The 27,346-nt window shown below is 45.1% G+C and overlaps 4 protein-coding genes across 5 annotated transcripts in view; 3 read left to right on the top strand and 1 right to left on the bottom strand.

Annotated features, from left to right (window-relative positions):
- Positions 1-2: 2 nt before the first annotated feature.
- On the bottom strand, positions 3-1,889 carry LOC131266895 (V-type proton ATPase subunit G-like). The gene is made up of 3 exons (XM_058269581.1): positions 1,713-1,889; positions 1,415-1,515; positions 3-1,347 (listed from the first exon to the last, which is right to left on the bottom strand). The coding sequence occupies exons 1-3, from the start codon at positions 1,792-1,794 to the stop codon at positions 1,174-1,176; spliced, it is 357 nt and encodes a 118-aa protein (XP_058125564.1). The 5' UTR covers positions 1,795-1,889; the 3' UTR covers positions 3-1,173.
- A 601-nt stretch (positions 1,890-2,490) lies between these two features.
- On the top strand, positions 2,491-12,865 carry LOC131262421 (uncharacterized). The gene is made up of 9 exons (XM_058264415.1): positions 2,491-3,316; positions 3,516-6,306; positions 6,388-6,565; positions 6,913-7,233; positions 7,400-8,092; positions 8,170-8,409; positions 8,501-10,240; positions 11,129-11,420; positions 11,511-12,865. Exons 1-9 carry the CDS (start codon positions 3,115-3,117, stop codon positions 12,422-12,424), a joined length of 7,371 nt encoding a protein of 2,456 aa, XP_058120398.1. The 5' UTR covers positions 2,491-3,114; the 3' UTR covers positions 12,425-12,865.
- Positions 12,866-16,129: 3,264 nt separating this feature from the next.
- On the top strand, positions 16,130-20,998 carry LOC131265894 (uncharacterized). Its single transcript, XM_058268234.1, has 4 exons — positions 16,130-16,169; positions 17,525-18,220; positions 20,548-20,679; positions 20,760-20,998. The coding sequence occupies exons 1-4, from the start codon at positions 16,130-16,132 to the stop codon at positions 20,996-20,998; spliced, it is 1,107 nt and encodes a 368-aa protein (XP_058124217.1).
- Positions 20,999-23,312: 2,314 nt separating this feature from the next.
- The window catches only part of LOC131266344 (protein N-terminal glutamine amidohydrolase), a 58,886-nt gene continuing 54,852 nt past the window's right edge, over positions 23,313-27,346 (top strand). For both annotated transcript variants that reach the window (XR_009178367.1, XM_058268822.1), the window contains exon 1: positions 23,313-24,602. Coding sequence is in view for 1 of the 2 variants with exons in the window: in XM_058268822.1 (XP_058124805.1) it covers positions 24,532-24,602 (71 nt within the window). In the remaining variant the exon portion in view is untranslated. The remainder of the gene's footprint in view (positions 24,603-27,346) is intronic.

The raw sequence follows: 27,346 nt of genomic DNA, 5'->3' as shown, positions 1-27,346 counted from the left end.
CCTTTTCAACCGCATTATCTTTAACTTTATTTCATTCGGAAATACAGTCGAACCTGGAGGTCGAGAAGTGGATTCGGAAAGAGAGGAGAGGGACATCACTAAAAGGTAAGCCGATGTTTACGGGTCACGTTTCGCCGATAGCCTAGCTCAATCCTGGAGGTCCTAAACCCAGCTGGTTTAAACTCTGATATCAACTCTTTTCTCCAGACACTACTGCATTTGCTTATTCGAATTACGATGTAACGTCGACTTCTCGGTAGATTTGTTTCCGTGGTGGGTATAATATATGGTAATATAATTTCACGAGGCGTTCTATATTAGTAGATGCAACAGTATTGCGATTGAAGAGAATAACGAGAGCAAGGTTAAAAGTAATACAATCACACATTAAAATCAAATTATGCTGTCGAAGTGGAACGGGGACATTTTTATGCGCCCCCAAACCCTAACGACGAGAGCTGATAAGAGCGATGGGACACTTGCAAGCTTCGAGCCATCAACTGTAGCGTTCTACCACGGATAAGCCGTACTAGGATCAACAACATAGTCCTCCCTCGCCACCTTCTTGGGGTTCATCTCTTGTACATTATTCGATTGAAAATATTGTCATGTCTTTTTCGATCTCATCTTTCACTACCCAGCGGAAATAGGAACAGGAAGGACAAGCCAAGTCACACATCGATTGAATTTTATTTTATTTGGAATGAGACTCCGGAACGACAATATTCGATTTGCGCGGTTTCTATCAGGTTCGAATGAAATGTAAGAGAGGAATTCTTCACAAAGCGAGGAAAAGGGTTTGAGGAAGATAATAGCCGTCCGGCGACTAAAATTCGACGGGAAAGAAATAGGACTGTTTGGAAGTGGGGTAGAAGAAAACATTAACTTAACAGGTGTGCCAAAAACGTAAAAAATCCGCATTTGATAAACATGAACAACTAAAAACAACTGCAAGTAGCTTATTGCCCTGGCTTACTTCCGCTTAGACAAACATCGATTATTCTAATGGCGCTTGTTGTAATCATTTTTTTTGTTACTGTTTTTTTTAACTAGTACATTGCTCTCGCGAGCCTGCCTGTGTGTGTAAACTTCAGTGGCTTTAGGGTTTGATAGTACACTTACGCTTAACGAGCCCCATCATATTTAGCGAAAACATGTGCCTTTACATAGATTTTACTTCGTGACCTGGAAGTTCTTGTGCACCGTCGGTTTGATGTCGTACACCAGCGTAAGGATCTCCGACAGCAATGCCGCCTTGTTCACCGAAATCGAACGGTTCATCTCCTCGATTTTCCGGACCGTATCCGCATCGATCTTGGCCGCCACCCCCTCGCGGCTGCCCATGTGCTGCGGAAAAACGGGGAACGTTTACGATCAGCTGCTGTTTTACAGACTAATCCTTGTTAGTGCTTACCTTCGCCTCGAACTCTTTGAACTGTCGCTCGCGCTCCTGACGGTATCGTTCAATTTCTTCCTGTGCCTCCTCCTTGGCTTGCTTCAAACGGCGTTGCTTTCCTGCAAACGAAAACCATTCGCGTCATTCATTTAACCCACTTTATGATAAAGGGGCATAAATTGGGAGGCTCGTAGCTGCAATGAGCTGCACAGCAAGGCCAACAAGTGAGGCGTTCGCTGCTATTGTGTACTATCGATTTTTCGTGTGGCGACTCTTGGGATCGAAATAAAGAAGCAAAAAAAAACACAGCACTTACGTTTCCGTGCTTCGCCCACTTTTTCAGCGGCTCGCTTTTCTGCGGCCAGCAATTGTTGAATTCCTTGTGTTTGGCTAGCCATGATAATACTTTCAGGACGTTAGGTGATCCGATATATCCTGTTTTCTTGGATTTTCTGACGACTTTTTGGAGATCTCCTCGACTGCAAGTGAGTTTTTTTTCTAAAACTGCGATTGACTTTGAAAACGTCATCTATTCACTGTGGGATATAGGACGGTGGTTTCGAACACGTCATACACAAATTATTTTTAATATGCTGTTCAATTAAAAATATACTTATATGATACTGCGTTAACAAATGGACCTTCAAACCATCTTTCTAACTAACTAAGCTTTGATGTGCAAAACCATGTTTTACAATGTACCTTTTTCTGTTTTGTCCGTTCATCCGTGCTACAGTCTTCCACAGTGATTAAATTTTCGTAAATGCGTTTGACATATCGTTCAATGAAAAAACATCGCATTAAAACAGGAAATAAATGGAAAGAAGATATTAGAACACATGTTATTTGAGAAAACCCTGAATATATTTTACAAAGTATTGAAGCTATTTTTCAATGTTTTACTGATGTTGGTTAAATTAAACAATTGGTTGATTAATCAACGCGATGTTTTTTCGGATTCGAGGATTTTCGAAATGTCACAAATTATCATAAACCAAGGTATGTACATTGAAAAGTAGCTTTAAGCACCTTGGCAGCAGTCGATGGAAAGTGAAACAATTTTGGCAGCGTTCCTCAACAGTGGAAAGGGAATTTTCACTCGCACAAACACGAAATTTGTGTTCTTGCTAAATTACATTGATTCATTGAATTAATCTACTCAAATTCCAGTTGTTCACCAAACACAGCATTGCTCCAATCAGTAGAAGTAGTGATCGCCTGTTGGCATCTCGTTTTCATCAACTGGATCAGCAGAATTAGTGGCTGATTTTGCGAGCCAAGCGTGCGAAAGAGTCATGGCGTCGATGCGCGTTCCTGTGTTGTTTAGTGTTCAGTTTTTAAAGCGCTCGTAACCTTTTTGTGAGGTTTAAACAAAAAGTTTGCATGGTCCGGTGGCAATTTGATTGCGATCAATTCGAAGGCAAATAACGCCACTGGCAAGTAAACGAAGCATCGTCGCCACTGGAAAAAAGCGATACAGAGCACTTGGGTGCGATACAATTCCTGCTGGGCGTCATCACCTCATTGTTTATGTGAAAAATAGTTTGTAGAACCAGTGCATGTGCCGTTTGCGCGCATGTTAGACATACGCCGCTACCTTTGGCAGTGCCGAAGGCATCGCTATTTCTGATATTTTTACGGCAATTTTATAAGTGAAGAAACACATGGCGTTAAATTTGTGGTACTCGATTATCTAGCGTATATACCGCTGTAGCATAATGTCAAGCTCAGTGTTCAAAGTGTACTCTGCCACCAGCCGGGATGGGCTGGAAGGTGACGCCGGCTCTAGTGGCGCTAAAGAATCCGATCTCAACGCTAGTGCGGTGCACGAAGAGCTAAAGATCGATTCTAATTTGGTAATATTAGTCAACAAAGATGGAACAGTGTCGGTCGATCAAAATACGCTCCAGAGCTTGCTAGGTAATTGTTTACATCTGTTCCGGTACATTCGTTTTTCAGTGTTTTGACATTTTCTTTTCCCGCTTTTTCCTTTACCCCGCGACGCCGCTTTATTTTTGTTGTTTCTTTGATGTTCCCGTTTCCTATTGGAAATAGTGCAGTGCTTTAAATTAAATAAATAAAACATAAAAATCTAACGATCCATTTTCTTTGATTTTAGCAAATGAAACTACAGACACGTCCGTCAGTGTGGTGCGAATAACTTCTCCAACGCCCAGCATCGAGAATGAGATCGAAGAAGACCAGCGAAGGTTGAAGGAAGCGAAGCAACAAATGGATGCGGATGCGGGTGGTAGTGGTGGCGCCGGGAGCTCGAACGAGGACTCCTCCGAGGAGAGCAGCTCCGTGGCGGGTACAAGCTCCGGAGCTTCCAGCGTAACTGGCGTGGCGACTCGCCAAACTCGAACAGCGGCCCCAAGGAAAGGGGGAGGTACCGTACTGACTATGGAAGACAGCGATGATCCGAAGCATGTCAGCCTGACCGTGGAAGCGTACTATCCACCGGAGGAAGCGTCCCATTTTGCCGCACAAGTTCTTAGTCTCACCGGGTACCAGCATCCGCTTCGGAAGGAAACCGTGGATATCGACTACCTAAAGCACATCGTTATGAACGATCATTGCTACACGCCGCTGACGTCGCCAACACAAAAACTGCCGCCACGGTTACCGTTCGATTCGTCCGAGGTCGACTCGTCCGAGGAATCGTCTTCTGCCACGGTTCCGTCAAGGCCGAAAGTGATCACGCTCTCTCACCCCAGTTCGAAAATCGCTAACCGGCGGAAATCGCTCGGGCTTAAGGGCAACAGAGCTGGTGTCCCGGTTCAGGTGGTGCGAAACGTAACCGGTGCCGAGGGTACGAAGTCTCGAAAGATTTTGGCCATTCCAGTACCGGCAGTACGACAGGAACAACAACAGAAGCCGAAAGTAAACCGACCTATACGCTCGACCGCCCCAACGGATTCACTCGAAATGGACGACGTGGACGAGGATGAAGAAGACGACGAGGTGGACTTTGACTATTCGGAGGAGGACGAAAGTTCCTACTCGGAAGAGGACGACGATGAGATGGATGCCGATTTCAGTGTCAGTGGAAAACCATCGCCCAGAAAGCGAAAGCCAACAATCAAGAGCAAACCTTCCCCGAAGACTCCCTCGCGGGCCCAGTTCAGAAAGTTTGACATGAAGGAACTCGTTGAAAAGGAAGCAGCAGCTAGGGAAGGTGGCAAACATAAGGTGACAAAAGTTTACGGTAACAAAACTCTGGGTGGAAAAGGGTCATGGCCACAGCAAAATGTCGCTGGCAAGTTATCCGGTCAAATCCCGAAGTTTGTGAAAAAAGATGGTCCTCGTGTTCACATTGTTCACACTCCAACATCGACCGGACCGTCGGTCACCACGCCACCGACTAGCAAACATCAAATGCATGGCCTCCCGAAAACGCAACCGAAGACGGAACCAAAATCGACTCCAGTGACTCCGACTACTCCGAGTGTAGTAACTCCCGTCGCTACGCCTGTCCCTAAGAAGGAAAAGAAACCCAAATCTAATGCACATGATACGGCGCTGCTGAACGATATGTCGGCGTTGTTCTCCACTCCGGACATCATCAAGAAGGTTAGCGCTAGTAAAGCGACGACACCAACGACACCTTCCCCTGGCACGGCAACGGTTCATCCGCTGGCATCCGTTACAGGTGGACCGCCGGCCATGGCTAAACCGACCCTAGTGAGCACATCGGTGATGAAATCGGTTGAACCGAAACCGACACCGGTTCCGGTGTCCCTTGCCCAAGCCGCCATTCCTCCGCCAAGTCCCGCGGTCGAGCAACGATTGGATATGATCAATGCAATCGTACAGGAAGAATTGCATCAACCAAAGGTTGCCATCCCGGTCCCCGGTGGATCCACCGTACCACCCTCGCCGTCTCCCGTGGAAATTCCGAACATTGTCAAAATGCTCGAAACATCCTCCAGCAGCGTGGTCGATGGCGGTGTTGGAGGAACACTGTTGAACACCGCCATGCTTCCCGAGGTAAAACCGATGGAACAAATGGCACCCGCGCCCGTCGTGAACCTTCTGCCCGACGCTAGTATTCTCGAGGCGCTGAATAGCAACCACGATGCACTGCCGGACGAGCTCCTCGAGCATGTGGCGGAACTGGCAAAGAACAAGGAGCTGCAGGAAATTCTCGACAAGCAGGTGCTGAGCGTTATCGGTACCGACGGGCATGGACTTCTCGGGCCATCCTCGGTGCCGATGGGTGGCGTACTGACCAACCTAATACCGGAACAACCGGTGGTAATGCCGCAACCGACGACGAGCATGGTCACCACCTTCCCGCCAGTGGAGCAAAATGTCCCGATTCACAACGAACCAACCGAGCTAGGTGGGCAGCAAATGTTGCAACCTCCTCCGGTGGTAGATTCTCCAACACTGGCACCAACGGGCAAGGATCAAACGGCGGCGGCGTCGGCGGCACGGAAGGAAGCGATTCTGGTTCGACGCAGCGATGGTCGGGTAATAACATTGCCACCGATCGAAGCACCGGCCACGCGTTCCTCAAAGCGGCGCGCACAGGGTGGCACACCCACCGTAAACACTCCCTCGTCTTGTGCGTCACCGGCCGTTGTAACCGGGACCGAGTCAGCGTTGGATTCTTCGTTCGTGCAAACACCGAAATCCTCCCGGCAACCGAGGGGCAGCATACACACCCCATCCACCTCAAGACCGGCAACACCGGGACAAACAGTGGTGGACGATGGTGGCACGCCCGGTACCGGCGACCTGGTCATCGATGAAACCAAGGGTAGAAGAAACACAAAGGTCCGCCAGTCGGTCGATAGTCGCGTGAAGCGAGCGAGTAGCTCCAACGTGGCCATCGCTGTGGAAGCCGCCCAAGACGACGATCTCGAGTCGGATGAAAGCTGGAACTCCGAAGACGACCCGGATCGGTAAGATAAAATCCCGAATGAAACTGGGATTCCAATGTGAGTCGAAACTGACCGGCCTTGGGTTTTTTCTGTTTTTCGCAGCCTGTGGTGTATCTGCAGACAACCGCACAACAATCGGTTCATGATTTGCTGTGACTCGTGCGAGGATTGGTTCCATGGCAAGTGCGTCAACATTACGAAGGCGATGGGTCAGCAAATGGAACAGGACGGCATCGAGTGGACGTGCCCGAATTGCCTCAAGAAGAAACAGGATCGTCAGGTATGGATTTGTTGACCCTTGAACCATAAAATCTATACTATCTAGAGTTGTGCCTGATGAATCTTTTGAAGGGATTCATTCATATGAATCTTTCACCTAAGATTCATTCAGTTTGTTTTATGACTCTTTGAGGGCGAAAATTGATGAATATTTGGAAACATTCATGAATCTTAATGAATCTTCAGTGAATCTTCATGATTCTTTCATGGGTATCGATCGAGCGAGCTAAACAAGGAGGTATTTCCTTCCCGTTTAAGCTTTTTCTTATTCAAAAAATCATGAATCTGAATCAGAATTTCCCATCTCTTATACTAACCTCGTTTGTTTTCTTGAACATTCCATTTTAGCAACCAAAAATGACCGAATTCTTGGTGTCAAACAACGACAGCAGCAAGGGTGCTAAGGTACCGGCAATTGCGAAACCTGCCCAGGGTACCAAAGCGGTCATGACACCAGCCACCAGCGAGAAGGAAGCAAACTGTGTCGTGTGCAGCAAACCGGCCAAACCGAGCTCGATCTATTGCAGCGACGATTGCATTCGAAAACATGCGTCGAGTACTGTGGCCAGCACGGCACAACCAGTTGCTAAGGTGGAAAAAACACGTGAACGACCACCGTCGACTACTCCATCGGTTCCGAGTCCAACCGTTTCGAAAGATACCAATGTGGTAAGAATCAATCGTCTGATATTTTTGGAAGGTTTTTTTTCTATTTCATTTAATGAAAATTTGAAAATGACCAAAACAACATTATGGTAATAGTTGTTAGTAACATTGAAGTACAATATATTGGCTTTTTTAATTTTACTTGATTTGTTTATGCTTTCTTCCGCAGGTTATCGTAATGGAACGGAAATCCGGACGCTGCATAACGGGCAAGAACGCACCCTCGCTGGAAAACCTCAAGAGTTGGCTCGAGGCTCATCCCACCTTCGAGCTCGTCCCACCCGGATCGGTTCAAGCGTCGATCATTATCGCGAAACAGGCCGAAGTACGCAAGGCGCAGCTTGCAAAAGAGGCCGCCGAAAAGAAGGCCGCTGGCGGCGCAGGACCAGCTGGAACTACTACTGCACTTTCCACCACTACTTCCTCCCCCGGCACCGGTGCACAGTCGCCGAAGATTCAAACTCAGCTGAAATTAAACGAACAGAAAAAGTTGGTCATAACGTCGCAGGCATCGAGCGCGGGTTCAAAGGCGATCGGAGCTACGAGCAGCGCATCTTCGAAAAATCCTGCCGGTCAAAAAACCCCGTTAACCGCGATCGTGGCTTCAGCTTCCGGTGTAAAGACAAATTCCACCGCCAACCGAACGTTGGGCAGTTCCGTGAATCAACAGAAAGGCGGTAGTGGAGCCGTACAGTCGTCGCCTGCGACACCTGCGGCCAACGCCAGTAAGCAAAAGAAACAGACCACTTCGTCCTCGTCGTCGGCGGGATCGGCGGAATCGACCAAGCAGTCCCAGCATACCAAACCGGGAACTACGCCGGCCGGTGAAAATATTCGCGTAACCGTTAAGAAAACATTGAAGGTATATATCCTAACGTCGCACTTAGTTGCACTACATGAGGTTAATGTTTCGTCGTTGCGCTTTTTTCTTTTCTTTAGGAGCATCTTATGCAACGTACGACTGAACTGAAGGACGACAGCCCGATAACCCGTTTGACCGAAGAAGAGATTGACCAGTTCGTCAACAGTACGGAGCGGGAGCTTTTTGTTCTGTTTAACAAGGACACGGGCATGAAGTACCGCGCGAAGTACCGCTCGCTCGTCTTCAACATAAAGGATCGCAAGAATCTCTCTCTGTTTCAGAAGATTTCGGAGAAATCGATTGAGCCAAAGCAGCTGGTAAGTTTAGTACATATACTTTCTTTTGCTAATTAGAACCGATTATTGATTACAAATCTCTCTTTATCATTACCTTGTTCAACTTGTGTAGGTCCGTATGACGGCCGAAGAGCTTGCCAGCCAGGAGTTGGCGCAGTGGCGCGAAAACGAAACAAAGCACCAGTTGGAGATGATCAAGAAGTCGGAGCTCGATTTGCTGGCTTGCGCCAAGAACTACGTCCTAAAGACGCACAAGGGCGAGGAGGTGATTGAAGGGAAGACGGACGATCGCATCCAGCTGGATCCATCGACGGCCGTGGCGGACGTTGTATCTCTGCTGAACAATTCGGCCGTAAGCAGCACCAGTGAGCTGGACGATTCTTCGTCCGGAATGAAGGACAGCCTGTACCGATCGAAGGATTACGACTACGGAGGAGGGTATGGAAAATCGTACAGTGGAATCTACAGTGGGTCGATAAGTAGCAGCAGTTTTGCCGCGGTGGCGAGCGGTGGAAATAAATCGGATAGCGGCGCCGGTGGGGGATCTTCTTTGTCGGGTTCGGCGCGCAAGAAGGAATCTCGCAGAAGTCGCAGCCGCAGCCGTAGTCGGGGCCACAAGCATGATCGCGAACGGTCACGGGATCGCAGCAGATCGAAGCACAAACGCAAGCGCAGTCGGGAGCGAAGTCACGATCGGCACTCAAGTCGCGATCGAGATCGTGAACGGGAGCGGGACAGGGAGCGAGATCGGGACCGTGATCGCCATCATCGGGGAAGTGAGCGAAGCAAAGAGCGTTCGAAGCACGACCGAAAGGGTTCCCGGGAGAAGGACGGCTCGAAACGATCGTCTACGAGGCCGAGCAGTCGCGGCGCGGACGGGACGGATCTGTCTTCAAAAACCACTGCAGAAGGCTCCGAGCGCAAGGAAGAGAAAACCGACGGGCAGAGTAAGTCGTCCGTGGGTTCATCGAAGAAGCGCACCGGAGAGACGTCCACCAAGGGATCGGCGACGATCGATGTTCCCCTGACGTCCCCTACGGTTGTTAGTGCTGATAAGCCGACGGAAGTGAAGGCGTCAACAAAAGAAACCCCAGATAACGAGCAGTCCAGGGATGAGGAAACGGCATTGGTAAAAGATCCTGGAGTGAATGTGATCACAACGGACGATAATAATGCCACTGTGAGTGCTGCGGAGGGATCCGAACCTAGTACAGAGACGAAGACGGATCAGGATCAGGAACCGAGCAGCACCGTTACGATTCCGACTCCTCCACACTATCCCTACGAAGGAGAACCCCCGAGCGATGCGGGGAATGCTGGTGCCGCCGCTGGCACGGAGATCGACGAGCGAATGGTGGAAGCGGAAAAGGACCACTGGAAGGGCAGCGTTCACATGGTCGATGTGGCGAGCGTAGAAATGTCGATCCGTTCGGTCAGTGGCGAGGTGCATGACGTTACGAAAGATTTTACCGAAGATTTGAACATTTGTGGTACGATCAAGCCGGAAATTGTGTGGGAGTACATCGGGCAGATCAAGAAGAGCCCCAACAAGGAGGTCTGTCTCGTGCGCTTCCATTCGACGGAAACCGGTGCGTACTACACGTTGTACAGCCACCTGCACAGCCGCAAGCGGTACAGCGTGGTGAAGACGCCCTCGCCGGCGATCAAGGATTTCTACATCTTCCCTCTGCCTGCGGAGCAGATGATACCGATGATTCTGAAACCGGTGCGGGGCATTGGCATCGTGGAAGGGGATCGCAAGCCCAACCTGCTGCTGGGTATACTGGTGAAGATCAGAGGAGGAAAGCGCGGTGCGCCTTCCACTCCTGTCAGTACGCAGCCACAACTCAAAGTAAGTACCGTTTGCGTTTTTAAAGTTTTGGGTATTTTTTCGGATCGATTCGTCAATCTTTCGAGACTCATGAATCTTCTGCGAATAGCGATATTAATCCTTACAGATTAATGGCTCCCAATGATGCATCAATCTCAACAGATTCTAGTCGAGAATCGTCCGATGAGATGCAAGGCATATGAATGTTTTCACGACTCACGAATTGAATCTTGATTCCTTTAAAAGTCATGAGTCACCAAGATTTCTAATTCTTTTCTTATTTGTAGAGATTTATGAATCATTGGGAGTCATGAATCTTTAACGATTCACAGAAGATTCATTAATCCCAAAAGATTGATGATGATAATGAACCCCCAAAGATTAATTTATCATTCTGAAAGATTCTTTTATAAAAGATTCACATGAATCAGATTCACTCAACACTAGTTGAGTCGCCTCCATCGTTTCACGAATCTTGAAAGAAGACTCATGTGGAAATCAAATGAAATTCATGATTTCCTGAAGATTAATGAATCTTTAAGGTTTCAACCTCACAAAATGCATGAGGCTTTATGAATCCTGAAAGAATTATGAGTCTTGTTAAATTTAGGGATTTAACAAGACTCATAATTCTTTCAGGATTCATTTATGAATAGTAATGAATATAGAAAAGTCATGAATCTTTCGGACAAAGATTCTGATTCATGAATGTTGAAAGATTTATTCAGATTCATGAATCAGAATCTGAGTTATTCAAGTCTAGTCTGACAACAATTGTGGGGTAATTTAATAAGAATTACGACTCATATTCCGATCCGTGAATCTGAAAGCATCTTCTGCGATTCATTCAGATTCATAAAGAACTACGTCATATCTTTTTTGTTAATAACTTATTTGAATCTTCTACAGGTCGCTCGGCGTCAGTCCAAGCACAGTATGAGTGCACTTGGGTCATCCAAGAGCTCAGCTGGAGGCAGCTCAACCACAACAGACCCGCTCTTGCAACAGGTAATTACGAAGTATGCCACTAAGCAGCCGATTGCATCCGGGAATAGTATCGTGGGAAAAGATGGAAACATCGAATTGCATCCCGAAAAGGGTAAGAACCTGCCGCCAACGAAGGAGGGCGTAGAATTGGGACTTGGAAGCATGGATATGGACATTGACATGGATATTATCAAAGCGCCAGTTGTAGGAAAAGGTAATTGATAATTGAAACTACTTTGCAGAAGCGACATAGTATTTAAAGATTTTTCTAACACATTTTTCTACCTTTTTTCGCTTTAAATAGTAAGCAATATTTCGTCGGTTCTGGCGATGGTTGGTGATGGCAATAGCAATAGCAGCAACACGAGTGCAACCGCCCACGCATCAATGACCGAATCGAGCGCGATGCTGATCGACGATGACGAAGATGAACCGTACTCACCGGGCGGCGGCAGCGATGATAGCAATTTTGCCGATGTAACCGCAATCGTGGACACGTCAAAGATGGCAACGCGAGTCACCGGTGCGGATCCAACGCTTGATCCCGAATCGGAACGGATGCGCCTTGCCATGGACGAGCTGAACCGGAAGATCGCCGAACAGAAGAACGAGATCGTTGGGCTAATCAGTATGGCCGAGCTCAAGGAGGATGAAATCAATTCAGCCATTCCACCGTCGTTGATCCAGGATATTCCCATCCCGTCGAATCTGTCGGAGATATTGGCCAGTATTAAAGGTAGCGCGAGCAGTAGTACCAGCATTGGAAACGAACCGCTTGGCGCACCGTCGACCGTAGGAGGGATGGGAATGATCGCGAAAGAAACACCCTCCACACTGCTGGTGCCCGACGTCGAGTCGGCTGCGGCCGTCGACGACGAGGAGTACAACCCGACAGCACCGTCAATTTTTGCGAACTACAAGCCGGCTGCCATTCCCTATCCCGCCATTCCCGTCGCCAACAGCCAGGGCGATATCGACGAGCGAATCATGCCAGCCGCGCTTCCCGTCGTGTCGCCCTTCGATATGGTTGCTCCACTCGCGGCGCAGGCGGGCATCGTTCCCGGTCTGCCAGGAACGGCGCTATCGGCCAGCGTAAGTGCGCCACCTCCCGTCGATGGCGGCGGTGAAAGTCGCTTAGCTAAGCTGTCCGAAGAGGAGCTACTCAGCATGGTACCGGATGATGCGATGCTGCTCGATTCGTCGTCGAAAGATGCGTAGGATCGTTTCCTTCCTGTCGATCAATTGATGAGAACGTTGGTGAGTCTAGTAATGCCTAGTATAGAAGGTAGGGTATCGGTTAAGGAGGATGGTACATTTAACATTTACTGTGTAAGGATTATGAGATTAGAGAGTATCGGTAGAGAGCAGGATTGCATGAAAGCATTAGAAGCAAAGCTAAAACAGGAAATATCGGGAACCATTCTTCCTCCCTTCAATCCTATCTTTTCTATCTCCAAGTTCCAGCTCCATTCCTGTACAATTGTTCTTCAAAAACTGACCTTTCCCCGATTGCTTTGATCAATAACAATATTTTAAAAGCATGCTCTAAAGTAATATATTAAACGCGCAAAAGCAAAAAAAAACATTAACCTCTACTCTATATAGACCTCCCGTACCAACGAATGTGCGTTGTATCTCGCAATCGTTATGTATTAGTGATATAAATATAATAAGTGATACAATTTATGGAATAAGATACCTGTGTACAGCAGTTTAGCTGATGATCTTGATTGTACATTAACGTAATAGCTGTCGAAAGACAGACGCAACTTCGAATGAAATAATTCGTGCAATATTATTACTTGCACACTCCTAACCACAGAATCACAGGAAATGCAAATTGTCACATTGAAGCAAAACGGTTACAGAAAAACTTTTCTCTGTTTGACCGGGTAGAAATGAAAGTTAAATAGAGCCCATACACTTCTTTATTCTGTGTGATTGTGTGCATGTGTGTGTGTGTATGTGTGTATGTGTGTGTGTGGCACTTTGGTGATGTTCCGATAGTTTGGTAGAAGCAATAGTGCAGATCCGATGGATGAATCGAGAAACAACCGTTTGGGAAATGTGATCGTACATGACCAAAAGAGAAGCATTATGCATTTATTGGTTTTTTAAGGCACTGCAATGAGTGGATGATAGATGACGCTAATGGTGGGACATGAGAGCATTATTCAATTTGAATCATAGGCGTACAACAGCCGACCGACCCGGATAACTCCTGGAGGCTTGCTGTGGCAACCGTGTAATAACACAAATAAATGAATAAATATTAATATGAACGGTACATGTGTTGTATTTTGCCAAATTCATCCTTGTTTAACTTTCTTGAAAGAACGGCGACTGAACGTTAAAATGCTCAACATTTTTTCATATTCATTTCTTAAAACTAGCTGCGTCCATATATTTGGAGCCTCCATTTTTTCATTACATTACAATCATCATCTGTAATCAGAGAGTTTCAACAAAATCCTTTCCATCTCTTCATTGACATTAAAGGCGCATAGCCATAGTAAAACTATGACTGTAAAAAACAGTAATTAATAAGACCTGTAAAAATGACCAAGACTAACGTCACTTGTCAGGTGAAGGTGGTTGGAAAACTCTCAAGTTCCATTGCTACCACCGCCAAAGGTATGGGGTTGCCTGCATATTCAACCTATCGCTAAAATTTGCCACCCGAAACTCGAAGGGTGAAACAAAAAGGGCTTTTTTAAGGGGATAAGTCCATCCAGATCCTCATATTATTAGTAGAAGAACCTTCTATGTGGCAGTAGCATACCAACGGATTGAGCAAGCAACCAACAACGGTAATACGGAATTGGACCAGTTTCGGATGGAGCTTCGTCAGGCAAAGAAGGCGCAGCGATTGTCCTGCCCATTAATTAAATGTTGTTTAAATATTATTTCTACTAAATCAAGCAGGGTGCAGGAACCTGTAGAACTCATATTTTTGGGAAAATTCTTGGATGAGTTGTAAGAAACAAAATTTTGAGCACCAACGGAGATGATGCAAAATGTAATGTCTATGTAATAATTGCTTTTGTCCAATTGGTAGTCCGTTTCATTAGAATATTATTTTAAAATATTATTTCCAAACTTCCAAAATTATTTCATTGCTTTTACACTTGATCAGCACTGGAAATAAACTCTGAAGTGAATTCAAACACCCGATTGAGTCAAATATTGTGTATTGTTTCAATTTTTTTCGTTTAAAAAATGAAATTCATGGTTTGGCTTTTAAACAAACAAACAAGTTGTATGCACATCTGAATCATACAACAATGGGCGTTAAATAGACATATTAAAACTGCCCGGCCAAGTTGACGAGTTAATGCCGTTGCCTGTTCAACAGTGAGTGACGTGTTTTGATTGGAAAGTATACCCAAAAAACAAAAACGAGGCTGATACGCCGAATGTTTTCGGTGGGGAATGTACAGTTTTAATTACAATTTTGTCATGAACACCAGGTATAAAAAGTGGCACATGGATAATCAATCTATTCGCAAAACTGCACAAGTTGTAGCACACCGTTGCAAATGTTTAAAATGAACATTACACCGAGCCTGTTTGCAAGGTCCGTTGTGATCCGCTGCAGTTCCGCTACAGTTTCTGTTTCAATGGCGACTGCAAATGTGTTGGCCTGATCGTTGGATGAATGGATTAAAAGTTGAAAATTCGATTGCAATAAAAATACTGGATCCTGCTCTATACGGTGAGTTGTTTTTTGTGTACGTTTGTGGTGCCGGTTGTTGCGGTATCGATTAAGGATGTTATGGTTTTATGACGATACTGGTAAAATTAAATACGGAAGATAAAGTGGCGCAAAGTCGTTTCAAACTCTACCGACGCCAAAGAAATCCCTGAGGGCCAATTATAGCTACTGGTTGTTTCTCAAAGGATTCCTGAACTCCCCCCCACGAATCCTTTGGACGTGTCGGACAAAATTCGGAATTTCCCACACGTTGGCTTTTCCGCAAATACATATAATTTTTTGTACATATATTTATAGTGAACCTTTATGTAGAAAAACAAAAAAATACGGTAGAAAATTGTGCACCCACGAATGCTTCGGACACGTGACTACAAGGAAAAGTTGAATGATATTAAAAAATAAACAGTTGGAGCACCCCGTCGAAGGCGGCGACGACGGGACGAGCGTTTGGTAAATGTTCACAGTGCATTAATTTTTCACAAGCGAAAGTGAAACTCATGGTATATCCATCGCATTCGCAGGCGCTATTTCTGCGACGACACACAGGACCGTATTGACATACTTTGCGGATTGACTTCCGATGGATTGAGCTCTAATAAAATGCAGGCAAAACCACTGTGTTGATAAGTTTGTCTTAATTAGTCGCAAAGTTTCGAGATCAATTAGCACTGGACAGGTGGACATCGGAGCTCATGCCTCGAGGTGACTTTCCAGTGGCGTCACCGTTCATTCATTAGTTTGTCGCACCGTTCGGCTATTGCACGTCGAAGGGATCGGTTGCCATTTGCAACACGCATGTTCAGCGATTCACTTTCACTTGCTCACTTGGTCCTTCTCACCGCCGCCGCTTGGGACTGTGCGCGCGGTTTTTGGGTCCTTTCCGCCCGGCCAGGACGAGTGTATAAAAGTGGACGGCTCGACGGTGCGCTCGTTCAGTGTGCCAAACCGGAAGCAACAGGTCGCATCCGGTGGGTGTTAGCTGTGGGAAGACTTTGCCCAACCGATCCCGTCGTGAAGTGTAGATCAGTTCTTGGACATCCAACGGTGCAACGTATGGTGCATCTGCATCAGCTTCCAAAGTGTGTCTCTCATTCGTGGTTAATTCGGTGAAGTGAAAAATACCCCTCCAATCCTAGGTGCTAGTTGTGTGCATGTGAAGATAGTGTTACGTTGAGCTTAAATTTTCGTGCGAAACGTAGATCGGCACAATGTGGCTCTTGTGGATTGCACTATTGATATTTACGGCGGGTAATTACCTCTATTCTGTGTACCATCGTGTAGTAGATGAATATTTACAGTCCTGTGTGTCTTCACCTCCTACCACAAATCCCACTAGACACATCCACAAGCTATAAAGTTTTATGTGTTTTTTATGTCTAACCCTCTACGAACGGAAGTATTCTTAAAAACCCGCTTAATATTGATGTGTCCAATTAGAGCTGCGGATAAACGTTGAATAATTGTGGTTTTATTGTTCAGTAATAGTTCCTAATTGCAAGGTTTGATTACTCCACCCAACTCTACTAAAAATACCGTTTGTTGAACGTTAATCAATTTATAGAATTTATTTAATCGAAAAAGTGATCTTTATTTTTGTGCAGCGATTGTTGAATTTTATATGCCTTCGCTCTGATCATTTTTTCCGCCAATCCTTATTTAAAAGTGTCCCGTAGTCCCATGCTACTTATTTTAAAATTCGCAAAATGTCTTCTATTCAAACTTAAATGGTTCAATCGGTATTTTTCAATTTGAGATTTTTTCTAATAGTGCGAACCATTTGTGGTTCGTTAAGGATAAGTTTTGTATAATGGGAATTGTGAAATTGGCACTGTACCACAATTTTACCACAATCAAATAACTGTAAAACTATATTATTTGTATGATACAAATGGTCTCGAATGTCGAAAAAATAATAATATATTGAAAAGGTGGTGCTTACGGTCATAAAATCAGTACTTAATATTGCGACAATTGTTATCTCACATCGGATGCAAGTAACGTGTATTTTGCACTAGTTATATAAGTATTTTCATCCTGTTGTTATTGGGGGATTTTTTTTTTTCATATGATATATGAATTACTAAATCAAGTTCTAAATTTTGCTTCTCGAAAACCATGTTGACGACAATTTGGAGGACAATACAATCTTGGCACTATCATTAATACACAATTATAAGTATACAGGATAGTCTCATCACATACTACTACGAATTTCACACGCAGATGGTAAAATAGATGCCAAAAAATATTGAGAAGACACTAATTTTACCGATGATAACAAATTGATATTCAAAGCACGTCGCACTCGGCCAGACTTCTGCGACGGCCATGTTCTGGCGACCAGCGCGTTCCGGAAACTATAGTAACCGCGACACAAATACACTCCCCCGGTTGCCGCTTATCAGTGATAAATGGTTTTGGGCAATGAATTATGGACAAAACGTTCAACCGCCAAGTCCGTGACATTAAAATTCGTCGAAGCATTTTTTTGTAATTAAAAAGTATTTTTCTTGACGAATACTTCTTACGAGTTTTCATAAATTCGTGTAGTGGTTTAAAGTGTTGTTTGATTTTTACTTTGTGTATTTTTCATTTCAATTCAGAACTTACCTTTTCCGACGCGACAGTCTACGGCAGCGTCAACGATAGTCCGGAAGACACGGACCAACCGTCGGCTTCCGGTTCTTCATCTGGCTTGGGACTTCTTTCACAACCTTCCCCGCTGGACTTTGTGGACACCCGCGGTCGCTTCGGTTCCCGTGAAAACTCTGACGAATCTTCCAAAGAGACGGATTTGTTCAGCCAGATAAAACATCTGCAGTTGCCGGCCAAGGCTCATCATCCATACACCTCGGGCCACGAATTTAAACCCGCATCCGACTCGGAGATGGCCAACGTCCGGAACTCTTTGGCAACCGTTCTGCAGGTGCTGCTGCCCTACGGTCGTCTTCAGCAGCGTCCCGGCAGCCATGGACATGCCGATGATCACCCACCACCGTTTGGGGACGATCCGGGGGACTTTTCCAGCGGTAACCCGCTGCTACCGGACGGACCCGAAACGGCCAACTACATGCTGCACGGAAAGCTGGTGGAAATAGGTCCGAGACGATATGGTGCGGCTCGCTCCTTGCTGGCCGATACGGCGGGCGATGCGCCTCTTGGGGCCGTGGGTCAGAAACGAGCCGCCGCCCTTCGTTCGACCGTCGCCCGTCGCTCGCACGCCCTGCCGGCGGGAGCGGGAAGTGGAAACGGAGAGGACGGCAGCTTCCTGCCTTCCATCAGTGTTGGTGAGTTTTACGGTACGGTCACAATAGTAAGGTTTTCCCATTCGATTCCTTCATCGCACCGAAACGAACGCACACGTGGCATCCTGAAACGGTGCCTCATCATCCGCTGCACGCTTGAACTGCTTTAAGCTCAACGTCTGGTGCCGTATCCGCCGAAAGGCATGCTGATTTCAACAGTTTTCTTTTGGTTCATAACTACTTTGTGGTTTAGTGATATGCAAACATTTTGGTTTAGTAACAGCTGAGTAGATGATCGATGTTTCGTAGTTATTGCTTGATTAAACTGGCTTGTATCATATTGATGTGGTTTCTAGGTTAAAAATTTTTGTTATTAACACTTATTCGTGAAGAATGATTTGTTGTAATTTAGCATGAATCTTTTTTTTCAGTTTGAAAATTGCGCAATTTTCAAAAATGCGAAAATAATGTAACATTAACTCCATCTTCTTGAACATTTTTGACGAAATCCTTTTCATTTTAAATAATTAAAATTTTGGAACGATCGCATCTTTAAGGCTCCGCTAAGCTTTCTTTGCTTATGTTGTTTCATAAAAGTTTGTTGTTTTTCACAGCTTATACCAGAGCTTATTCATAATCTTTGTTTTCTCTTCGTTTTCCAAATTCTCGGGAGTTTTTGTGTCTAACTTTTTCGTTATAAATTTATCACGGCAACCTGAAATGTTATAAATGTATATATTATCTTAACTTGATCTAGAGGTTTATTTTAAAATATAAAAGCATACGGAATGATTTAAAATGTATATCCAGGAATAGGACATCAATATATTGCGAAAACATGTTTTGTACAATTTACCGCAATTGAATTTGTGTAACCCATACTTATTAATTTGACTGTAACTTAAATGTTCACTACTTAATAAATAATGATTAAAACTGTTTTAGTAATTTACAAAATCTTTCTAGCACGCACTATTAAATTACAAAAAATGTTCCAGATGAAACCTGGTTGTAAAAGTATAATGAAAGTATTTTAGTCTTCATCACGAGAGTCCAGGTTGTTAAATATCGTATTCTAGTGCTGTACCCTGTAGTAATAGTATTCCTTCTTTAACCTAGATTAAACCAGTGTCTATTAATGAACTTTTGAACATTTGCTATTCTCAGCATGATATTATATGACTCGAAATTGTTTTATAATCAATTCTATCAATAGAAACTGATCAAAACATTATAACGCTGCACATTTCTGTTGTGGGAACAGTTTATTTTTAGAACTGCATCGGAAGTGAAACACGTTCTCAAATAAACGTGATGGGTTTGGTTCCGTGATTGATAAAATTTTGCTTTTCCCGGATTGCGATACATAATTCTAAATTTAACAGAAATACCTCTGATTTGGAATGCTAATCATTTTCGTGAAACAAACCCATCCACCAAACTAAGAATGGGATGAGCAACCGGTCCAAACACACGAATGTTAACGCGTCAACCGGCAGTACCAAACTCAAGCCTTGACTATTTAATTGGTTACATGCACAATACAAACTCGTAGTTGGAGCGTAGTTAGCATACTTTTCCCTCCCGTTGCCCCCCTTAACTTACCCAGTTGTACGCTGTAACAGTGACATGTTTTTACATCACTTCAATTGATTGGTGGCAAAAGTGGGATTGATTGATCACCTCGCTCCTCGGGGAAGCGCTGTGTTCACACTGCTGAGTTTGATTATTAGAGCCATTACTCTCGCGATGAGGCAGGATTCTCCCGTTGGCAACACGGACCCATAAATAGCGATATTAATTGCCAACCAGGTAGCGCGAAAACTATCCGGGCACGCTGACGAGCTGGTTTGGCAAAACGGTGTGGAATCTATCATTGTCAGGCGTGTCGTTGTAGTGGGCGTTTTACGCGACCCACTGGTGGGTGGGTGGAGTATTTTTTTGTTTATCATACAGCCCTGGATACGATCTTGCACGGTAGGTCCTTACGGCTTCTCCATCCTTTCGATGCTGAAATCGCACCGTGCGTCGTAGCGGCGCAATGTGACAATGGCTAATTTATTTACATCCGATAACGATGATTTAATTCATCCCATGTAGCATGTTCACGCGTGGTATCCGCTTCCGGCGAGGCATCGCACAAATCCTATCCCTCGCGTCACTGTCAGTCGCGGGTGATGAATTATATTTCACGCTTCCTACTTGCTTGGCCAATCTCGACATCATCTCATGGCGTAATCTGGTGAATGATCGCACGCAGAGAACAACGCACGTACCATAAGGCCTCGTTGCCGTATAATCTCTGCTGTGGGTCGTTCAGAGCAGATTTGAATGTATATGGTCTACACCGAGTTTTCCGCTGTATCCGGTCCGTTTTGCAGGCGCGCTGACGAATCTGGGAGACTTCTTCCAGAACCTCAAGCACAACCTGGAGTCGCTGGAGTCGAAGCATCTCAACACCGAGCAGGTGAAGCTGCTCGAGGGCCAGAACATGATCAGCCACCTGCGCAAAGGTACGGTCGTTCGGCGAGGGTCCCTCCCGCCGAACCGGAGTGCGGACGGGCGCAGCAATGGCCGCCTGGTAATTCGGAAGGTTTCTTCTATTCCAGAGTTTGTCGCGGACTATCCAAAGCCGGCGGGCAGTGCCGCCTTCCTGCACGCCATCCGGAACTATCGGCCTTCGCATCGAATTCGGGCGCTGGTGTCCACCGTGCCGGAGCTGTACCGTGGCACCAACTATCACGATCCCGTGTATATGCTTGCCGGACTCGGAAAATGAGCTACCCGCCGACCATCCGACCGCCCCACTCGGTTCTGCTGGCGTCCTGCTAAGCGAGTGTGCGTGCTGCCGCCGCCGCCGGCCCTGACTTTTGCTTGAACTAGAAGGCCTCAGCCCGGGGGTCGTGCTGCTGGTGGCGTCTGCCGCCGAATTCACCTTCACCACCCGGTCCGGAACCTCCTCCCCCTTGCCATATCGATGCTAACCTAGCCCGTAAGATGGCTCATACTTTTTTTTCTTGCCCTGCTCGTGTACTGATTGTAAATAGGTGCCATATTGTTGTTAGCTTAAGGAACACATTTGAGGAACGAACCCTTTCGCGTCTCTCGGCTGCGGAAGAGAAAAGATATGTGTATGGATGTAGCAACAACTAGAGAAAATATCGAAAAAGACAACTGTGACACTACTGTTCAAGTTGTTGCGGACGATGTTAAGGAAGTGAAACACATGCATTTTATTCCAGGATTTATTTTGTTGAAAAATAAAAATACTACAATTAGACGGAGAAAATTGTGTCGAAAACGACCGCGGGCCAGCTTTGAAATGTAAAAGTTGTGCAGGCTAAAAAGGGAAAACCAGATACCAATCTGTAGTACGAGAAGCCAACAAAAACAAAAAGGAATATGCCACTTTAAACGATACGATACGAGGGCGTTGGAAAATTAATATTACATGTCAATAAATTGTACCAACCAGTTTCGCTTTTGATGTGTGGAATAAACTACCAATCTGTCACTTTCTCTTTTAAATTTTCATTTTCGCTCTGTTCTGTGTTGATTTAAAGTAGCTCTTTGAATTTTTACAAGGTTCAAAAACTCTTTTGATTCCTTGGAATGTGTTTTGAGAAGTGTTAAATTTTTTAACTTACATCTCCATGAAATATTCGTTTGAAGATAATTTCAGCTTATCCAAATCCATCCATTTGGTGAAATTAATTCGGTTTCCCTCTGTTCAATGAAACTCTGAAACGTTTTAGTAAAACAGTCTCTATATCTGCTTCATCTAAGATCTTTTAAGCCAAATTGACTGCTGTATTTCAAATGCCAAATGAACTATTTTTATGAAATAGCATAGATTTTTGTCAACAATTCCATCGATGTGTTTGGATGCTTGAGTTACCACAATTTTATCGGTGACTCGTGGCTAGAAGAAATTCTTTATGAACATAATTTAGATACTTGAATTTTGTTTGCAAGATGCTTCGTTCATCAACAGAAAAATATCTACTTTATTACTCATCAACTTATGGACTTCATATGTATATTCTACATAATCCTCATTCGATAAAATCCATTGAATAACGGTTAATTTTTCATTTTAATTTTATCACGTGTTGTTCGTGTAAAAGTCACATTTTGGGGACAGGTTTTGATCGAACTGTCAATTTGCTTTAAGCAACCTGTAATTTCTATATACCGTGCAGTACACGGCTATAGTGATGGGACAATTAATCTTTCGATTCAAATCCATTCTGAGATCTTCGAAATCTTCAAATCCGAATCCGAATCCTAATACATCAAAGAGTTGTAAGGCAATATATACCAATCAACGCCGGTTTCCAAACGGAAATCGTTTATCCTATTATGAATTCCCATTAAATCATTGATAGAACACATCAGATAATCGATGTTCTGCTGTATTTCTTTGTTAAAAAAAGGTTTATGAAATTTTCTCGAACCTAAGTTAAATCGCGCAATAACTCAATCTATGTCCAATCCATCCTATCCAGCGTTCGAATTGAGTAACTGAATTCCAAACAAACCAAATCTGAATCGAATCCCAATTAAATCCACTCTTTAGAATCCGGCTAGGGAACGAGTTTTCGAATCTTCCGAATCCCGATGGTGCCAACACTGGACGGTTGTTTATTGTTGTTTCGTTTTTCTCGTTGGTGTTGTTCGTTGTTGCTCTCGAGTTTCCATTGAAAATTCCTACAGTTTTCCTCCGCATCCCTTTTTCCGAAGATCTTCGGTTCGGTGTTGTTCGGTTTTTCTCTTACTCTCTTGGAAAACCACACTTCTGCAACGTGAGAATCCCGTCTCATTTTCCATCGTCGGGTAAACGGAGATACTTTCTCCTTTTCTCTTCAGAGCCAGCAAAACGAGAGGGTTTTTCCTCCTGCATTTGAACGGGGAAAATCCATACAAAACAAGTAACAAACACATCCGCAGACCGCCGCAGCGAACCGACCGAGCAGTACGAGAACGTTTTCCACGGTTTGCGGTCGTGCCAGCGATTCCTTTCCCGTCGAGCGGCGTGTTAATGTGTGGTGGTCCCGGAAAATCCTACACCGAGCAGTAGAAGCTGCTCAGTTTTCCCGCATTAGTAGCAGGAGTCTTCGCTATACGCCCGCCACGTTTGGTGGCAGCCCCCGCCCGAGCATCTTTGACACGTGCAGGTGGCCAAGTTGGCAGATTTGCGGACGGAGTCTAACGTGGGGTGGGAAGAAGAATGGATTGCGAGTGCACCCGGTAGTGGAAAAACGTGCAAATCTTCCCGTCGTCGGCGATGACACCCGCCCTGAGAGCGTAGGGCCGGTTAGATAGCGTTCTATTTCCCATTTTTCCGACGTCCTACAACTTTCCTCGGTGCATCCAGAGAAGAATAAGAAAAAAACGCTCTATCGACGACCGCAGCATCATAACGATCCATCATCAATTACCTCCTTCTTCGGCATAAAACAACATTCCCGTGTTCTGCGCGCTCTGCAGAATTTCAGCTCGACGTTCTTTGTCAGCTCTTGCACCGACACCCGAACACAAACATACACACCTGCCGAGCTTGGAAGGTGTGCAGCTGCGGCCAGATTCTGGCGCTCATGATCGATTTATCTGGCGCTGTGCAATAAAGCGTAAATTATTAGCCATCAAGCAACACTGCTTACTGAGCTAAACATAATTATACCAACCGACATCACTGATGAAGTGCCCATAAACGGCAAGTAAGAAATCAATCAGCGGTGGTAAATTACTGCAAACAGCAACGGCAAACTTAACGTGGGTGGTTCGGTAGTTTTTCCTCCCAAAACGTAAGGTTCCAACCTTCGGGGAATGTGTGATACTCCTCGTTAGCTCGTTGTTTATCGTTGTGTCAGGAAAGAAGGTGGAAGGCTGTGGAAATTCGTGCGAGCAACGAACGTGACCTATTTCGCTGGCGCGTTTCTAGTGTGCACTGCGTGGAAAAAGCGTGTACGCGATAGCGGATCGCTCCCAATCGCGGCAGGCTGTGGCAGGGACACGGAAAAGGAAGCTTAGAAAAGCAAGCCAAAATCAACAGCCCTGCTGCTTCACTGCGAAAGCTATTCAACAATAACAACAACGCTTCACGAACCCACGGTGGCCGTATAGTGTGTGTGTGGCTCGATGTGGAAGTGAAGTCTGCATCCCTGTTTTTCCTCCACTTCCGTCGTCGTAGCCGCAAGGATTCAAGAGCTCCCCACTCGTGGAAAGCTAGAGAGCGAGCTTACCGTACCTGCGTGGAGAGAACGAGCGGTGCTAAGAAACATATCCTCGAGCATCAACGCAGCGCGAACTAACGACGAACACAAATCAAACACACGCGAGCAAAGGACGATCCGCGTGCGAAAATGTCGGCAAACGATGCTAACTTTATGCTGTTTCCAAACATCAACGACTGTTCGTACGTTTCCTGCTACTGGTAAGTGCAAATTCATCGCTTTCCTTGCCTCGCCCTCCACAGGCGAGTGCTTTCCAGTGCTGCGTGGGATGTTATAGGCTTAAAAAATACGCACGAGAGCTTTGTGTGTGTGCGGGTGGCGGAGCTGTTCCAATGTTCGACGGTCTTGGCACGTTCCAAAGGCTACTGCAATCCGCACCCGCACCCAACGTAACTAACCGAATACATCCTCCCAAACTCGAGTTCGGGTGCTCGATCAATCTTTCTAACATCAATTTATGTTTTCCTTCCGCGTACCGTCGGCCGAGCGTGCGTTTGTATAAACAGCGCCACTGCAAGAGCAGCCTTTCGGTGCAAATATTTCAAAATTTACGCAGCCGCTCGCACACACGGTCTGCTAATTTTACGGTCGTCATTTCGGCAAACAAAGGTCATGTTTATCTTGCCTACGCGAGGCACCGGCAGCGGGCGGGCGGGCGGGCACGAGGCACGTGCGACGGTTGCTTCGGGTTTTCCTTTAGCTGCTGATGGAGCCGCCCAGTCGGCGGTGCCAGTTTTTCGGACAGTCTTTTGTGGGCCCTTTTTCTCGCTTGTTTCACAACCCCTTTCTCGGATCTCCTTTCCTCCGGTTCGGATGATGTCGAGTGGAGCTTAAGTGGAGGTCAAATGGTGTGCGTGCGTGCCACGCAACCGATTGCACACGGCGGCGTACATGCGTTGGGCAAAGGCAAGATCTCCGTCCGCTGGTGGCATCTTTATTCATTGAAGTATGTACAGAATTTGGCTCGGAATTTATGTTCCCAATTTGTGCATGCTCTGTAAAGCGTTCATCTCCGTCTGCGAACTTTATGGGTAGTGAATAAAAACAATGTTGGCTTTAACCCGAAGCTCAACAAGCTGTAACCAATATTTATTGTCATAATAAATCTGGGAATTTGTTTGTACTGAACGAAATGTAACATCATGTATACTATAAATACTATAAACACTATACGATATGAAGTATATTTTCCAGATCGCGAAAAAAATGGTTTTAACATTGAAATTAACGCGAAATTCAAAATAATTTTAATATTTTTAAAATCCAGCATTTGCATCAAACTAATGGGAATAGAGAAATGGTTTTATATAATGTACGTTTCAATATACGAATTAAGTTAATCCGTCCTAAGCCTATCCAGGATGGTAAGAATCAAAACTAGGAAATTTTTCTAACTCAATTTTTATCGATAATGTAACAACACTAAACATGTACTCTAGCTCCTTTATAAATATTCTTCAAAATAATTATAAATACTTTGAGTAAGTATTAAAATACATATCACTACTAAACTCATACAGATAAAGTAATATGTCACAGGAATCACCTATTCTTTCAATGATACTTCAAACGAAAGATTTGCGTGAGGTGTCCAAAGTATTTAATTTTGTTGTGCGTTAGTTCCGAAGCGTGCATCTAAGTTGAAATTACGTGCATAAATGTTAAAATCCGTACCCAATTACTCACCGCAACTGTGCAGGAATCTTCGCTATTTCGATGCGAGTAAATGATTCCGAATAAACCATGCGGTCGGTTGCACATTTTACCTATTAACTTCTTTCCCATTACATCCACGTAATTTCGCCACGGAATAAGCAGCGTATCATTGGCGATGAAGACGGCTAGGACATTCCCAAGACGCCAGGAGCACGAAACGATAAGGATGTTTGTGTATTTCTTTTCCTTTCGCCTCGCTTACTTTATTTCACCCGGTACGATCTCGGCATAGCAGATTTTGTGCTGCGTGCGAAAAGAGAAAAAGGGCGAAGGTCGTTGTTCAGTCCACGGCTTTCATGTCCTTGTGAAGCTGCTGGTGCTGCCGGTAGCATTTCGGTTGTAGCATTTCTCCCTCCGACGGTGCTTGACTTTCATCTTGACCATTCGTGTGCGCCCCATACGACTCGTCTAGTGGCAGCAATTTTTCGTCATTTTCGGCATGGCTGTCATCATCTCGCCCGCGTCCCCGCTTGGTACGCTGAATATTCAGCAGAACGGAACCGAAGGGAATGCCGAAAGTATGACATGGATGGGACACATTTTTGGCCCCGCATGGTATACTTCAAGCGGGGCTGGATGGATATTGGTCCTGTGCTCTCGACGACACTATCGTGCCGACAGTTATCCGCAAATGAAAAGTATCCTGGCGCCCATCGCTTTGATTCCATCGAGGCACTCGTAGGACGCCGCTATGCGAATTTGGCTTTTTTGGAGACAGATTTATGCCTATGTCCATGATTTGAAGTTATTTTCATTCCGCAAAGTAAAGCTTTTTATATTAAGATTGTAAAGATACAATGTTATGTTCGTGTTAGTAAAATGTAATAAATCAAATAAATAAAGCAAGTATTCACGGCCGGTTTTTAGGTGTTATAAAAATCAAATGGGGAATGATTAACTTTTCCAAACACTTTAGTGACACTCGTTAGAAATAGTGTTGTGCTTAATGAATATTTTGACGAGATTCATTCATATGAATCTTTCATCTACGATTCATTCAGATTGATTCATGTATCTTTGCGGAACCGAATCTTCAAAGCTTAATGAATCTTTCGAAAGCCTAATGAATCTTCATGAATCTTACGTGGCTCTGTCACGAATCCCCACTATTCTTTCATTGGTGTGGATCATAGGACCAAAAAATAAAAAGGGGTCTCTCTACCCATTTTTGGCTGATCACTTTTCATCAGTTGATGTGTCTTTGGGATTCATGAATCTCTCGACGAAA

The sequence above is a fragment of the Anopheles coustani genome, chromosome 2 (genome assembly GCF_943734705.1).
Source record: "Anopheles coustani chromosome 2, idAnoCousDA_361_x.2, whole genome shotgun sequence".
Lineage (NCBI taxonomy): Eukaryota > Metazoa > Arthropoda > Insecta > Diptera > Culicidae > Anopheles > Anopheles coustani.
Note: the sequence above shows the minus strand (reverse complement) of the source record. Positions and strands in the feature narration are given on the sequence as shown.

Bases quoted from the DNA above. Each gene is read 5' to 3' on its own strand.
- LOC131266895 (XM_058269581.1), bottom strand. From the start codon at position 1,794: ATGGCTAGCCAAACACAAGGAATTCAACAATTGCTGGCCGCAGAAAAG. The intron at 1,516-1,712 runs GTAAGTGCTGTG...TTTCGTTTGCAG, and splicing joins AGTGGGCGAAGCACGGAAAC to GAAAGCAACGCCGTTTGAAG. The intron at 1,348-1,414 runs GTAAGCACTAAC...GTTTTTCCGCAG, and splicing joins TCAAAGAGTTCGAGGCGAAG to CACATGGGCAGCCGCGAGGG.
- LOC131262421 (XM_058264415.1), top strand. From the start codon at position 3,115: ATGTCAAGCTCAGTGTTCAAAGTGTACTCTGCCACCAGCCGGGATGGG. The intron at 6,307-6,387 runs GTAAGATAAAAT...TGTTTTTCGCAG, and splicing joins TCCGAAGACGACCCGGATCG to CCTGTGGTGTATCTGCAGAC. The intron at 8,410-8,500 runs GTAAGTTTAGTA...CAACTTGTGTAG, and splicing joins CGATTGAGCCAAAGCAGCTG to GTCCGTATGACGGCCGAAGA.
- LOC131265894 (XM_058268234.1), top strand. From the start codon at position 16,130: ATGTGGCTCTTGTGGATTGCACTATTGATATTTACGGCGG. The intron at 16,170-17,524 runs GTAATTACCTCT...ATTTCAATTCAG, and splicing joins ACTATTGATATTTACGGCGG to AACTTACCTTTTCCGACGCG. The intron at 20,680-20,759 runs GTACGGTCGTTC...GTAATTCGGAAG, and splicing joins GATCAGCCACCTGCGCAAAG to GTTTCTTCTATTCCAGAGTT.